Source organism: Pongo abelii, chromosome 7 (genome assembly GCF_028885655.2).
Source record: "Pongo abelii isolate AG06213 chromosome 7, NHGRI_mPonAbe1-v2.0_pri, whole genome shotgun sequence".
In the NCBI taxonomy this organism is placed as follows: Eukaryota; Metazoa; Chordata; class Mammalia; order Primates; family Hominidae; genus Pongo; species Pongo abelii.
Genome location: NC_071992.2, coordinates 14,666,009 through 14,680,447, shown reverse-complemented (window position 1 = coordinate 14,680,447; position 14,439 = coordinate 14,666,009). Strand labels below are relative to the sequence as shown.

General features: G+C 40.7%; 1 protein-coding gene and 1 long non-coding RNA gene across 16 annotated transcripts in view; one reads left to right on the top strand and one right to left on the bottom strand.

Moving 5' to 3' along the window:
- TRMT9B (tRNA methyltransferase 9B (putative)) overlaps positions 1 to 14,439 on the bottom strand; it is a 72,881-nt gene that overhangs the window by 12,485 nt on the left and 45,957 nt on the right. For 7 of the 11 annotated variants that reach the window (XM_054561201.2, XM_054561203.2, XM_054561202.2 and 4 more), the window contains one exon: positions 4,680 to 4,834. The exons of 2 other annotated variants lie outside the window; for them this stretch is intronic. In XM_054561201.2, coding sequence (XP_054417176.1) covers positions 4,680 to 4,834 — 155 coding nt within the window. Of the gene's footprint in view, positions 1 to 4,592; positions 4,611 to 4,650; positions 11,540 to 14,439 lie in introns of those variants that run through there. 2 more of the 11 variants (XM_054561207.2, XM_054561210.2) reach the window with 2 other exon arrangements.
- LOC129060891 (uncharacterized) overlaps positions 1 to 14,439 on the top strand; it is a 52,914-nt gene that overhangs the window by 26,495 nt on the left and 11,980 nt on the right. The window lies entirely within an intron of this gene.

Here is a 14,439-nt window from a genome sequence, read left to right as displayed (position 1 = left end):
TACTAGGCACTTTCAAAATTATGATACAATAAAAGCAAACTTAAGATTCATTAATGCCAGCTGAGACAGTGGAGAATATATGAATAAAAAATAAAATTTGGGGTCTGGCGCGGTGGCTCATGCCTATAATCCTAGCACTTTGGGAGGCTGTGGCGGGCGGATCACTTGAGGGCAGGAGTTCGAGACCAGCCTGGCCAACGTGGTGAAACCCCTCTCTACTAAAAATACAAAAATTAGCTGGGTGTGGTGGCAGGCACCTGTAATCCCAGCTACTCAGGAGGCTGAGGCAGAAAAAATCACTTAAATCCAGGAGGTGGAGGTTGCAGTGAGCTGGGGTAGCATCATTGCACTCCAGCCTAGGTGATGACAGAGTTAGATTTTGTCTCAAAAAAAAAAAAAAAGAAAAGAAAAGAAAAGAAAAGAAAACAACTCCAGCATTATTATTTCTATGTAAATGTGACCATATTATTTCTAGGATATTATTTCTTTGATCTCGTAGCCACACGGTTCCCAATTAATGCTTATGAGAAAAAGTACCCACTATTTGAAGGCAATCATGGGGAAAATATAATGCACAAAGTATTTTAAAATTAAAATCCTGTGTATTTCAAAAGACGATGGTCCTATTTTAAGAAAAATAACCTTGCAATTCATTTGCTTTTTCATTTGCTTGAGGGATAGTTTAGGAGAAATGAAAGGGAAATTTACTTCAATGATATTAATAAAATCAGACTCACAGATCTTTAGAATGAGGACAGCCTGTTCAGAGAGCATCTTGTAATAAGGAGGAAACAGAGGTCTTTTCTCCTGACATGCTTCCAGTGCCCTAGAACTCTTGATTTGCCCCTATTCATTTCTAATGGCATTCATGTTTAAATCTTGAATTGGAACGAAAAAAGGATTTTAAATATTTTTTAATCCAAACTATTGTCTATTCATCAAACAGCTGATGACTTTAGCTAAGTGGAAAACCTAGCAACAGAAACCATTTCCTTTAGAGGACAGTCATATTACCATCTGTCTTTTCTTCTCATCCCTTCGAACTTCTTTCTTTTTCATTTCTTTCTTCTTTAACTTCAATTTTATTAAAATGTATCTTTCATTTTGGAATGAAAATACGACCATATTTATTGAATAGTTTAAAAAATGTATATAGTACAAAATTCAAAAGATACAAATTGGCAAAAAGATATTTACTATAGATATAGTTGTTGATCTGCACAGAGGTATTTAAAGAATATTATTTGTAAGACTTTTTTTTTTTTTTTTTTTTTGAGATAGAGTCTCACTATGTCACCCAGGCTGGAGTGCAGTGGCACCATCTCGGCTCACTGCAACCTCTGCCTCCCAGACTCAAGCGGTCCTCCTACCTCAGCCTCCCAAGTAGCTGAGACTACAGGCATGTGCCACCATGCTCAGCTAATTATTTTTATTGTTGTTGTATTTTTTGTAGAGATGGGGTTTCACCACATTGTCCAGGCTGGTCTCGAACTCCTGAGCTGAATGATCTGCCCATCTCACCTCCCAAAGTGCTGGGATTACAGGTGTGAGATACCGCGCCTACTTGTAGTGTAATTTGTAGTGGCAAAATACAGCAAACAACACATATTAAATGTTAATATGGCACTATTAGCATAGAAGGCTAGGCAGCTTTTAATACTGGGTAGCTCTATAATAAATATAAATATGGAATGATTTCCTCAAATATTAAAAGTATAACAAAAGCTAGGTGTATAATTGTTTTTATAGCATATTACCATTAGTGTAACCAAAAAAGGGAAATTACCCATCACACACTCACAGGCACAAATATGCTTATATTTACATAAAACATCTCAAAAAGATCCTACAAGAAGCTAACAGCACCAGAGGCCTCTGGTGTGGGTTGCTTGGCTCCAGGGACTGGGATGGGAGAAGATTTTACACTATGCATTATTTTGTGCTTTGTTGCTGAACCGTATCAGTGGGTTACCTATTAAAATACTTTTACACATTTTGAACCATTTGTTCACATCCTTTCACTATTTTTCTTGTGACTTGTTGGTAGTTTTCCTTTTTTTTCTTTTGAACTTAATTGCTTCTGTTTGATACTCTGAACCTTTTAACAAACATCTTACCATTTCCTACACTTACCCCACCCACTTCCACATCCCAGCCCCAGGTAACCACCATTTTAATCTCTCCTTCTATGAGTCCAACTGTTTTAGATCCCATGTGTAAGTGAGATCACTGGGTATTTGTCTTTCTGTGCCTGGCTGATTTCACCTAGCATAATATCTTCCAGGTTCCTCCGTGTTGTCGCAAATGACAGGATGCTGGTTTTTTTTTTTACAGTGACATTGAAGAATGCTTAGTAGGTTAAAAAAATTACCGGCCGGGCGCGGTGGCTTATGCCTGTAATCCCAGCACTTTGGGAGGCCGAGGCCGGTGGATCACGAGGTCAGGAGATCGAGACCATCCTGGCTAACACAGTGAAATCCAGAATGGCCTGAACCTGGGAGGCGGAGCTTGCAGTGAGCCGAGATCGGGGCACTGCACTCCAGCCAGGGCAACAGAGCGAGACTCCGTCTCAAAAAAAAAAAAAAAAAAAAAAAAATTATCTAGATTTCTATGACGTGTTGCAGATATTTTTACTTAGTTTGATTTTGGTCTTTTGAATTGTATGTCTGTCTAGATTTTTGTCTTGTGGAACTTTTCCATTTTTATAAGGTCAAAGTTATCTGTCAATATAGTTAATCCTCATAAATTACAGCTTCCATATTTGCAGTTAATCTACCTGCTGAAATTTATATGTAACCCCAACATCAATACTACAGCCTTGCATGGTCATTATTAGACTTAAATACTCACAGTGCAGCAAAATATTTGAGTCACCTGAGACCCACATACCCAGCCTCCTTTTTTCAGCTCCCATACCGTAATCAAGTGTCTTTTCCATAATCTACTTAGGGCCACCATTTCTCCATTTGTCCAGTTTTTACTGGTGATTTTGCTGTTTCAAATGGCCTAAGGATGGGGCTGAAATGCCGTCTACTGTTCCTGAACATAAGAAGGCTGGGATGTCTCTGATGGACAAAATATACATGTTAGATACGCTTTGTTCACGAAAGAGTTATAGTGTGTTGGCCGTGAGCCCAATGTTTACGAAATAATGATATATAGTAAATAAGGTGTCTTTAAACAGAAACACATATGCAACAAGCTTACACATTGGTAAACTGACAAAAATCTTGTGACCCGAAGCTTACAGGAGCCTAATCCAATATTTCCCCTAAAAACAATGATTCGGTATTTGCCAATTCAATGCTTATGATACATATATGAAATTTAAGTACTGTGAATAATGGCAATCAACTGTATATTCTTTTATGATTTCTTTTTGTACGTATATCATACATAGGCATTTTGCCTCTGAGAATATTTTAAATAATAATCTAGTTGTCATTTAGTCCTTTAAGGAGCTCATTTTCTTATACTTAAATCTTTGCTTCATTTGGAATTTATTTTGATGTAAGGTGTGAGAAAATAACTCTCTGATTATATATGTCATTATCCCAAAGCCATTTACTGAATAGTTCCTTTTCCCCACTGATTTTAAGATCCTGGTACATGGTTACTTAGATTATAGGTGGTAAGAGCGCCAAACTCACTGCACATTCTGAAACTAGATTTATTATTTTTTAATTTACATGATAGAGATCTTTTTCAAAGACTCCCAATTTCCATGTGACATGCACCCCTTCCCCAGATTCCACATTACTCATACCATCTTCAGCAAGCCATAAGTTCTGGTACGTCTGTTTCTCTTACCAGTATTTAGAATGAATATCAAACTAGACAGACTTTGCAGCTACAGACTTACGACTCATGGGTGCAGTCAGCATGCAATTGCTAGAACGCAGTTTTAGATGGGTAGGCCTTGAGTGAGATTCCAACCACATCTTAAGTCTTAGTCCTAGATCTACTAAGCTGTGGTTTACCAGTTCTTGATTTAGGAGGATACTGAACCAACGTCCTCCAGACAAATAAGTTATTATTAAAATACTGTTTAATTGAAGAGAAGCTCCTATAATGAAACACCTACAGAATAATTAAAGGAAAGGACCCATGAGATTCATAAGATATTACTGGACCTCTTCCATAATCCCACAATTCTATAGAAGGCATGTGAGCCACTCAAAGTAAGCCACCAGTGGAGAACACATTTGGCAAATGTGAATATCTTTAAATTTACAATGGTCAGTTTCACAAGCCATCATTTCCATCCTGATTTACTCAATCAATGTCAGGTCCGTTTTGGTGGAGGATGTACACAAAGGCCCTGAAAAGCCACTGTCTAAATGTAAAGTTTGAGGCCAGGCACGGTGGCTCAAGCCTGTAATCCCGGCACTTTGGAAGGCCGAGACAGATGGATCACCTGAGGTCAGGAGTTCGAGACCAGTCTGGCCAACATGGCGAAACCCCATTTCTACTAAAAATACAAAAATTAGCTGGGCGTGGTGGCGGGTGCCTGTAATCATAGCTATTTGGGAGGCTGAGGCAGGAGAATCAATTGAACCCGGGAGGCAGAGTTTCTGAGGCTGCCTGGTCACCTATGTCAGCGATGAGGCTGCCTGGTCACCTATGTCAGTGATGAGGCTGCCTGGTTACCTATGTCAGCGATGAGGCTGCCTGGTTACCTATGTCAGCGATGAGGCTGCCTGGCTTCTGCTCTTGCAGGAACTGGCGGACACGAGGCCAGGCTTTGCTCTGCAGGTCACTGAAGTAAGGGGCTGTGCTCTCGTACACATTGTGCACATGCTGCTTCTCCAGCTGGGCGGCTTCATGATCCATCCTGGAGAAAACAGGACCAACCCAAGGCATGCAGGTCAGCCTATGCACCATAGATGGCTGAAGGAGGATGCAGATTTCCTAAAATCTGGAGCCTACAACTGCAAAAGTCATGCTGTTTGCACACTTTCTTATAAGCTGCAAAGAACAATACCTTCACTTTAACCTCGCTATAGTTGCCAAAAGACTAGCAAATGCATGGTTTTTACCTGCTATATTAAGGAAAACAATGGTTTGAGACTGAGCTAATTATTGTAAGTTCCTGTACAAGATGAATTCTTAATTTTGGAAGCATAGCCAAAATTCTTACCAAATGGTTTACTTTGGATAAGACCATTGTATCTGATGCTAAATAGATTTCAAAATTTCATAACAGGTAGCTCACCATTTCAACCCAATAACAAAGCCCTATTAATTCTCCCTTTTTAGTGTTTGGGTTCCAGCCATGTCTCTATATCACTACTGCTTTTATTTTAATATAGGTGCCCATTTCTGTACTGAATTACTTCAACAGCTGGCAAACAGTTCTCTTGCCCTTCAATGCTTTTCCCAATTTCAATTACATCATAATTATTTTTGTAAAATATAGGGCTGGTTGTGTTCCTTCTTATTTATTTATTTTTAATTTTTGTGGGTACGTAGCAGGTATATATATTTACGGAGTACATGAGATGTTTTGATAACAGGCATACAAGGCATAATAATCACATCAGGGAGAATGGGGTATCCATCGCCTCAAGCATTTATCCTTTATGTTACAAATAATCCAATATACTTTTAGTCATTTAAGAACGTACAAATAAATTTTTTTTTACTATAGTCACCCTGTTGTGCTAGCAAATACTAGGTCTTATTCTATTTTTTGTACCCATTAACAATCTCCACTTCCCTCCCACCTCCCCACTACCCTTTGCAGCCTCTTGTAACCATCCTTCTACTCTCTATAACCATGAGTTCAATTATTTTAATTTTTATCTCCCACAAATAAGTGAGAACATATGAAGCCTGTCTTTCTGTGCCTGACTGATTTCAGCTAACATAATGACCTCCAGTTCCATCCATGCTATTGCAAACGACAGGATTTCATTTTTTTTTTTTTTTTTTTTTTTTTTGAGATGGAGTCTCGCTGTATCGCCCAGGCTGGAGTGCAGTGATATGATCTTGGCTCACTGTAACCTCTGTGGCAAGTTCCCCCAGGCCGTGGGCAGCTCTAGAGGTGCTGTCTGGGAGCCAGGGACTGGAGTCAAAAACCTTAGAAGTGTACTTAGTGTTCTATTGTACTGTGGCTGAGCTGGCACTCAAGCCATGAGATGCAGCCCTTCCCACTCTTCCCTCCCCTTTCCAAAGACCCCTTCCCCACTGTGGCCGAGCTGGTACCTAAGGTGCAAGGTAAAGTCCTCTTTTCTTGTCCCTCCACTTTTCTTAAGCAGGAGTCTTGCCCCATAGCCACCACAGCTGGAAATGTGCTGAGTCGCATCTGGAGCCAGCAAGACTCAGAGTCTCACCCAAGGCCCACAGCGTACCACTTGGGTATCACTGCTGGTTATTCAGGGCCCAAGGGCTCTTTAGTCAGAAGGTGATGGGTCCTGCCAGGACTAGGTCCTTCCCTTCAAGACAGCAGGTTGCCTTCCGGCCCAGGGTGTGTCTAGAAATGTCATCTGGGAGGTAGGGCCTGGACAGAGGGCCTCGGGACTCTGCCTAGGCTCTATCCTACCTCAGCAGAGCTGGTATCCAAAATACAAGACAAAGTCCTCTTTATTCTTCCCTCTCCTCTCCTCAAGAAGAAGGAAGGGCTCTCTTTTGGAGCCAGGAGCTGTGCAGCCTGGGTCGGGGAAGGGTAGTGCAAGCACTCCCTTAGCAGCCCTAGCTGGTGTCTCAATAGGTGGCGTTCCCTCCTCCCCACCTAGTCCACTGGCTCCGAGGCCAGTTCAGCAGGAGGACTTACCTAGGAGCTGCAGTGCTTGTGGCCTAGACTGCCTTTCAAGTTTATTTAGTACCCCAGAGCCCTTTAGCCTACAGTGGTGAGGTCTGCAGGGACTCAAGTTCAGACTGCTGGGATCTGCAATTCCCCTCTGGCCAGGGCTGGTTTAAATGCTCCCTCTGTGGGCAGGTGTCAGCTGAGTTCAGCGGCATGCTTTTGCTTTCTACTGTGACAGGGCAGCACTGAGTTCGATACAGTGTTTCACAAAGGCAGCAGTCTCCCTCCCCTAAGCACAGATTCTCTCTCTCCATGGCACATGGCTACTGCTAGGGGGTTGGAGGAGGGACGGCATGCGCAATTCAAGACTGCCTTGCTCGCCCTCTTCAGTGCTTCCTTTAGTGATATGAAGTCAAAACCAGGCACTGTGAGGGCTCTCCTGATTTTTGGTTCTTATGCAGGTGCTTTTTTTGTGTGTGAACTTTGGTCCTCGTGGGGAGGGTGGCGGAGCGGGGACACACCATCAGTGGAGCCTTCCATTTGGCCATCTTGCTCCACGCTACCCCCCTCAGTTCTTACCTTCAACTTCTTCAGAGGCATTTTATAGCTTGTCCCATTGGGTTCAGCTGGCTTAGGCGGGCACATAAGGCTCTTTCTGATCTGGCCTCACCAGACCTCTTAAGGGTCATTTCTCACCATCTTTCCTCAGCATTAGCTGTAATACCAAATGACCCATTGTTTCTCAGCAGTGGCACACTCCCTCTCATCCAGGGGCCTGAACAGATGCTGTGCTTTACCTGGCTAAATTCTAGTCATTCTTGGAAAAGGCATCACCTCCTCCAGGAAGGCTTCCCTGACCTTCCAGGCAGGATAAGGGTAACAGGGAAGGAGTAAGAAAAGCACAAGGGCAGGTCCCGTTTTGGGCTTAACCCTGTAATTATTCTATTCTATTTTGGCATGTGAGTGAGTGGTATCCCAGGGAAGTGGCCCGGGGCTCGGGTTGTGGCTTTTACCTATCAGTATGAAAGTATTTTCAATCATTTAAGAACCCATTTGGCCCTACTGATGGCTATCAGCTATTGCATCCCACGCATACCTCTACAGGGATCACAGAGTCCTGTAATTGTTGAATTTAGATAACATATTTTTCTCTGGCAGAGTCTGCTGGAAGACTCTGGAGAACAAGGACTTGTCTTATTTAATACTGAGTCCCCAGCACTTAGGACACAGCAGACCCCCAGCAAATGATCAAATAAATACACATAACGAGAATGGAATCTGGCTCTGAGTACAGAGGGTAGTCTTGGCTTTGGTTAGCAGAGGGAGTGATCACCCTGAGGAGCTGGGGAAGGGAGGGGACTCTACACCTGCAAACTGGCAGATGGGAGTGTAACTAGAGAGAAGATACTGTCCCTGGACAGCCTCTGACCCCGCACCTCTACCCCATCCTGGGAAGTGGGAAGTACTTGGGTAAGATGGTGTCTGCCAAGTTACTTCCCTGTATGGAGAGAGACTTTGAGACTATGCAAATATTGTTTCTTATTTGCTCACCCACCAGTTTTACCATCTACCAATGATTCTTGCCCCAATTATTACTACAAGTATCACCAAATGATGATAATATAATTCCATCATTCCTTCCGTTTCAAGGAAGAGCTGTTCAGGATTTACACTTAAAATGTAATAGGTTGTCTTTAATTAGTGTGAACCTACCCACAGCCCCTGCAAAAAATCCTAGCAAACTCCTAACTGAGTATAAATCTAATTTGTGAGGTCTGACTAAACTTCCACCCAGATTGAAACAGCTTATGTTGCACCTTCAATTGAAATTTACAAAGTAAACATATGGCTGGCTATAACTGCCCACACAAGAGAAAAACAGAAACACTGTGTGCTTTTCATTTAAATCAAAATCTCAGTAGATTTTAGTCTATTTACGTTTCCCCTTCCTCAAGGAATCGATCAAGCAATACGATTTAGAGAACACTAGAACAAGTAAGTTTTTCTTTATTGCGCTTGCAAATGTTAAGTGGTAACCGACATAAACTGGGTTGCTTGCAATATGAAGTTTAAAAATGACTCCAATTTCAAGCTCAGAATTTGTAGTATCTGAACAGCACCCCCTGAGATCTTCCCCTAACTTTTCTATGGCCTCTACTATAATCAAGTAACCTAAAAGAGAGTTATTTTTAAGTGTATAAGCAATATGAATCTATTTTGTTTTTCTGATATTTTACAGTTAACTTTATAAACACTGCAGATTTAAATTTTAAATGCTGCCGATTTAAATTTCCTACAATAGTTTCCACATGAATTTTATGTATATAAGCAAATTCCTTGTGAGTTTGAAAGTGTGACTAAGGTAATAAGACTAGTACTAAAACAAGAGCATGGGATTCCAGATGAAGCGAGAGATAAAGGGTTTGGATTAGCCAGGATTCCTAATCTGTGTGCTCTCAAATTCCAGACCCATAAAATAATCCACATAAAAAGTCAGTATTTAAAGCCTCATATTGTGTCCCTCCTTTGAGATTCAAAATGCACACCAGCACACTACGAGTTTCGAAAAATCTTGCAGAAAAGAGTCCTGGTTGATGTTTTAAAAATCTGGCTTTTTTCTCAGAATTATTGGGTCTATAATACTCTTTCTGTCTTTAAACACCTCTTGTCTTTTTAGGAAATAATATTCTGCAGAAGACACTTTGGAAATGTTAATTTAGTGTTTTCCAATTTAAGAAAGTCCCCAAAACAAAGGAAGCATTTTTCCTGAGCATCCTTTTTCATTCATGTAGTTTTAGTGAAGTATGTTATCTACAAATCATAACTTCTAAGATGGTTTATAAAAAGACTAAAAGTATGAGACGGTAAACATTTTAACTAGAAAGTCAGAAAGATGCGCATCAGAGTTGCTCATCATTGTCGATCCAAGAGAACCTGCTTCTGAGCCTTGTGCCTCCTCTTTCCAGGGATCCCCGCCTCACTGAGTGGACCCAGGTTAAAAACCAGACCTACAGTGAACCAGTCCATGGGTGAGACTGACCCAATTTTGAGAATTTGAACTGAAAGACCTGAATAGTCAGATGACCGCAAGTGGTTGGTTGTGATCACTTGGAGTCTGTGTTAGGGAGTCCATTTTTAGCCATGCACATATGGATGAACCAAAAGAATATTTTTCTGCAAAATAAATGTAGCTGTAGGGAAAGAAAAACAAGATGAGAATCCGTGATGCTTCCTAACATGGCGGGGGGAAAGGCAGAAGGACTGGGGAAGTCTAGTAGATGATATTCTAGTTCTAGTTCCTATATAGGCTCTAGACAGGGTCTCAGAGTCACTCATCTCCAAGAAACCTGTTCATTTTGGAGTACCAGCCTTGCGTCCTGAGGTACTTCATTTCCTAACCTTGAATCTCAAATGCATACCCTGTTCTAGCCCTAAAATATTCTTCACTTGAACTCATTTCTGTTTCTTACAACCACACCTTTCCCAAGGCAGGCAAACTGCTTTTTTAATTAACATTTTGAAATGATTATTTTACACTTTAAATAACTAGTGTGCAAGGATGCTGACACATAGTGTTGTAATATCTTACCTTTATTGCTACTTTTCAAGCAACTTGTAAAGTTTACAGTGTAACCTTAAAACAAACCCCCAATATTGAACGCTAACAATCAAAAGAAATCATAAATATGAAGACAAAAACATAAATAAGACTGAGTAGAAAAAGATACAACTAACTTTGCCAGGGGGAAGCTGACGTAGGCACAGAAGAGGAGACCTCAGACATTGAATCATCTTTGTTCCTTCCCTTGCCCCACAAACTCTGCCTATTTCTAGCATTTATTTCTTGGAGGATGGAAGAGAGGACAGAAAGTGACAGAAAACTAACAGGAGAGTTAGTGGCCTGGCATGTTTCCCAAGGCTAGAAAAACAAAGAGAAGGACATTGGCAATTCCTGCTTCTAACAACAGGGTTCTATTGAGAAGTCACAAATGTTTAGTTTTCCTGCCCTGGGCATGTGATTAGGCTAACATTTTTCTACCTACTTGAATTCAGGTAAACCCTATGTGACTTGCTATGGCATAAATGTCATCTGAAAAGATCAGGATTACCCCAGTGTGTTGCTTTCCAAGTTCCCTATCCCTTATCTCTGCAATGAAATGTTCCTTGTCCTGGAGGCATCAGCCTGCGTCCCTCAGAACTCTTGATGGAGAGATATCATGGGTATTCTAATCCCACCCACCAAAAGGAATAAACAGCTCAGTTCATCATATGAACTGCAGAATATCTAGATCATGAAAAAATAAGAAGTATACATCAGTTTTTATTAGATGACAACTTGTTACCATATAAGTTCCCCCTTTTTTCTTCATAAAGATTAAAAGTTTTCTTTTTCATAGAGATATATTATAATAAAATTGAGAGAAAACTGGATACAGTTTTGCATCCTACTTTTTTGAACTTAATATTGTGAGCCAAGTGGCAACTTCTACCTACAGGCTTCTCCATCTTCTCAAAGAAATATAACCTCCACACTCCCTAATTCCACAGCACTTGAAATATATCATGTGCTGTAAAGTATTATAATGGCTTAAGTATTTCTACTAGATTCTGAACTTCTAAAGAAGAAACAAGATTTCATACACATCTTTGGTTAGCCCATAATATCTAGCACTGGGCCTAAATGTAATAGGTCTAAATACGTTTAGTGAATTCATGAATGATGGAACTCTAGCCAATTAAACAATATTTCTTTTAAATTTTTACATCATATTTTAACAGTTTTATTTAGGTATAATTGACATATAACAAACTGCATATATTTAAAGTATAAAATTTGATGTTTTTACATACATATGTGTGTGCATATGTGTGTATCTGTGAAACCATCAAGACACTCAAGATAATGAACATATCCTTCCCCCAATAAATCACCCCTCCCATCTTCCCCCACCCTGAACAATCTTTCTTTTTTTTTTCTTTTGAGATGGAGTCTTCCTCTGTCACCCAGGCTGGAGTGCAATGGCATGATCTTGGCTCACTGCAACCTCCGCCTCCCAGGTTCAAGCGATTCTCCTGCCTCAGCCTCCTGAGTAGCTGGGATTACAGGCATGTACCACCATGCCTGGATAATTTTTGTATTTTTACTAGAGACGGGGTTTCACCATGTTGTTCAGGCTGGTCTTGAACATCTGACCTCATGATCCACCCGCCTTGGTCTCCCAAAGTGCTAGGATTACAGGTGTGAGCCACTCCACCCAGCCCCTGAACAATCTTTCTTAATGCTATATTTCTGGGTAAAGAAACAGGGATAGAGAGGTGGGCATTGACATATATACCCAACAGCCACAATTTCAAAGGCAACTTTGAGTATTTGATGTGTCGACAAATAAAAGTAAAAAGGTTGTTTCCCAAGTTTTTCCAACTTCTTAATGATCACTGGAAAGCTACACACATATTGACACCCAGAGGCAAATAGTAAAAATATTCCGAGGATCTGAAAAGGCTTCCAGGGAAAAGCTTTTTCTACTGTCTCATCAAGGAGATGAGACTCTGTACTTGACCCACAGAAATCTAGCGAACTCTGAGAAAGAAGGCTTTGCGTTGTCCAGAGGAGTGGCTACTTGTCCCCAGGGAGGAGGTGCTATAACTAAATGTCCTCAAGACGGTGGTTTTTATATCCGCTCCTCCTAAGAAGTTAGCACAGACACGGGGTAATAGGCTATAAGCACTTAGCCCTATCATCAGAAGGGATTTCTCATTTGTTTGTGATGGGAACTTCCATTACCTCTATCTTGAGTTTCTTTCTGTACCACACTTTTCCCTGTAGTGAGTCCTCTATGTTTTAGCTCAATGGAAAACACACGTGGCTTTAAAACAGTTCTGTCTCCAAATACTGACATACATTTATGAATTAAAACCTTTCTATCATATAGAACAATAAAGCTTTTAGAGGAAAATACAGAACATCTTCATGACCTTGGAGTAAGTTAAAATTTCTTACAAAGGGTCATATAAAGTGTTAACCATAAAAGGAAAAATAAAGTAGACTATATTAAAATGAAGACACCATGAAGAGAGGGAAAATTCAACCCAGAGTGTGAAGAAGTATTCATAGTACATACAGCTGACAATTGAGTAGTATCCAGAATATAAACAATTCTTACAAATCACAAAGCAGTAGAAGACAACACAATTGAAAAATGGGCGAGAGACTTTAACAGACATTTCACAATGGTCAGGAGACAGGCAGGAAACACACACAAAGGGGCTTAACTTCACTAGTATCAGGGAACTGCAAATTTAACCCACAATGGGATCCCACCACCTATACAAAAGAATGGCTAAAATGAAAAACACAAAGAATATCTAGTGTTGGTGAAAACATGGAATCGGTGAGTTCTAATACACCGCTGGAAGAAATGTGAATTGTTTCAGTCTGTTTGGAAAACTGCCTGGCAGTAACAACTAAAGCTAAACATATGCATAGCCTATGGCCCAGCAACCCCAATCTTAAAGGTATATACATATATCCAAAAGAAATGGACACCTATATTCACCAAAAGACATATGCTAGAATATCCAAAGAAGCACTCTTCGAAGTAGCACAAATGTGGAAACTGCACATGTGCCCATCATCAGTAAAATGATCACATAAATTGTGGTATATTCATAGAATGGAATGCTACCAGAGTTAAAAGAATGAAAGTTTGCAACCATATGCAACAATATGGATCAATCCCTATATTAGTCCATTCTGTGTTGCTGTAAAGGAATACCTGAGGCTGGGTAATTTATAAGGACAAACAGTTTATTTGGTTCATGGTTCTGCAGGCTGTACAAACATGGCACCAGCATCTGCTTGGATCCTGGTGAGGCCTCAGGAAGCTGTTACTTATGGTGGAAGGTGACTGAGGAGCATGTGTGTCACAAGGTCAGAGAGGGAGCAAGAGAGAGGGGAGGAGATGCCAGGCTCCTTTAAACAACCAGCTCTCATGAACTGATAGAGCAAGAACTCACCCATTACCATGAGGAGGACACCAAGCCATTCCTGAGGGATCCACCCCCATAACCCAAACACCTCCCAATGGTCCCCACCTCCAACACTGAGGGTCACGTTTTAACATGAGATTTGGAGGGGACAAACATCCAAATGATATAAATTCCATAAATATCATATTAAAAGGGAAGTCCACAAAAGAATACACACTATAGGATTCTATTTATGGAAAGTATAAAAACATGAGCCCATAGATAGATCAGAAAAAATAAAAAATAAAATAAAATAAAATAAGGAAGGTACAAAAACAGATAAAACAAATGTGGGCCATTAGAAGTGGGACAGACGCTGCCTGGGGTAGCACCTGGCAGGGAATACTGGGGGTCGGGAGGTGGTCCTGGGGCGCCTGTAATGTTCTGTTTCTTGATCTGGGCTCGGGTTACATGAGGGTGCTCAGGTTATGAAAAATTCATTCATTTATTTGTACATTTATGATATATGTACTTTGGTCCATGTATATTTCAATTAAAACCCCGTTTTGCTTTGAGGCAATTGCCTTGTTATGTACTTTAAACCATGTTAGAACTTGAAACTGAGCAGAGTATCCTCTCTCATCTGTGTTCTGCCATTCCCATGAGGGATGAATGCCATCCAGTCGGTGCCTTCCAGGCAGCCAGAAACTGGAGATCACTGG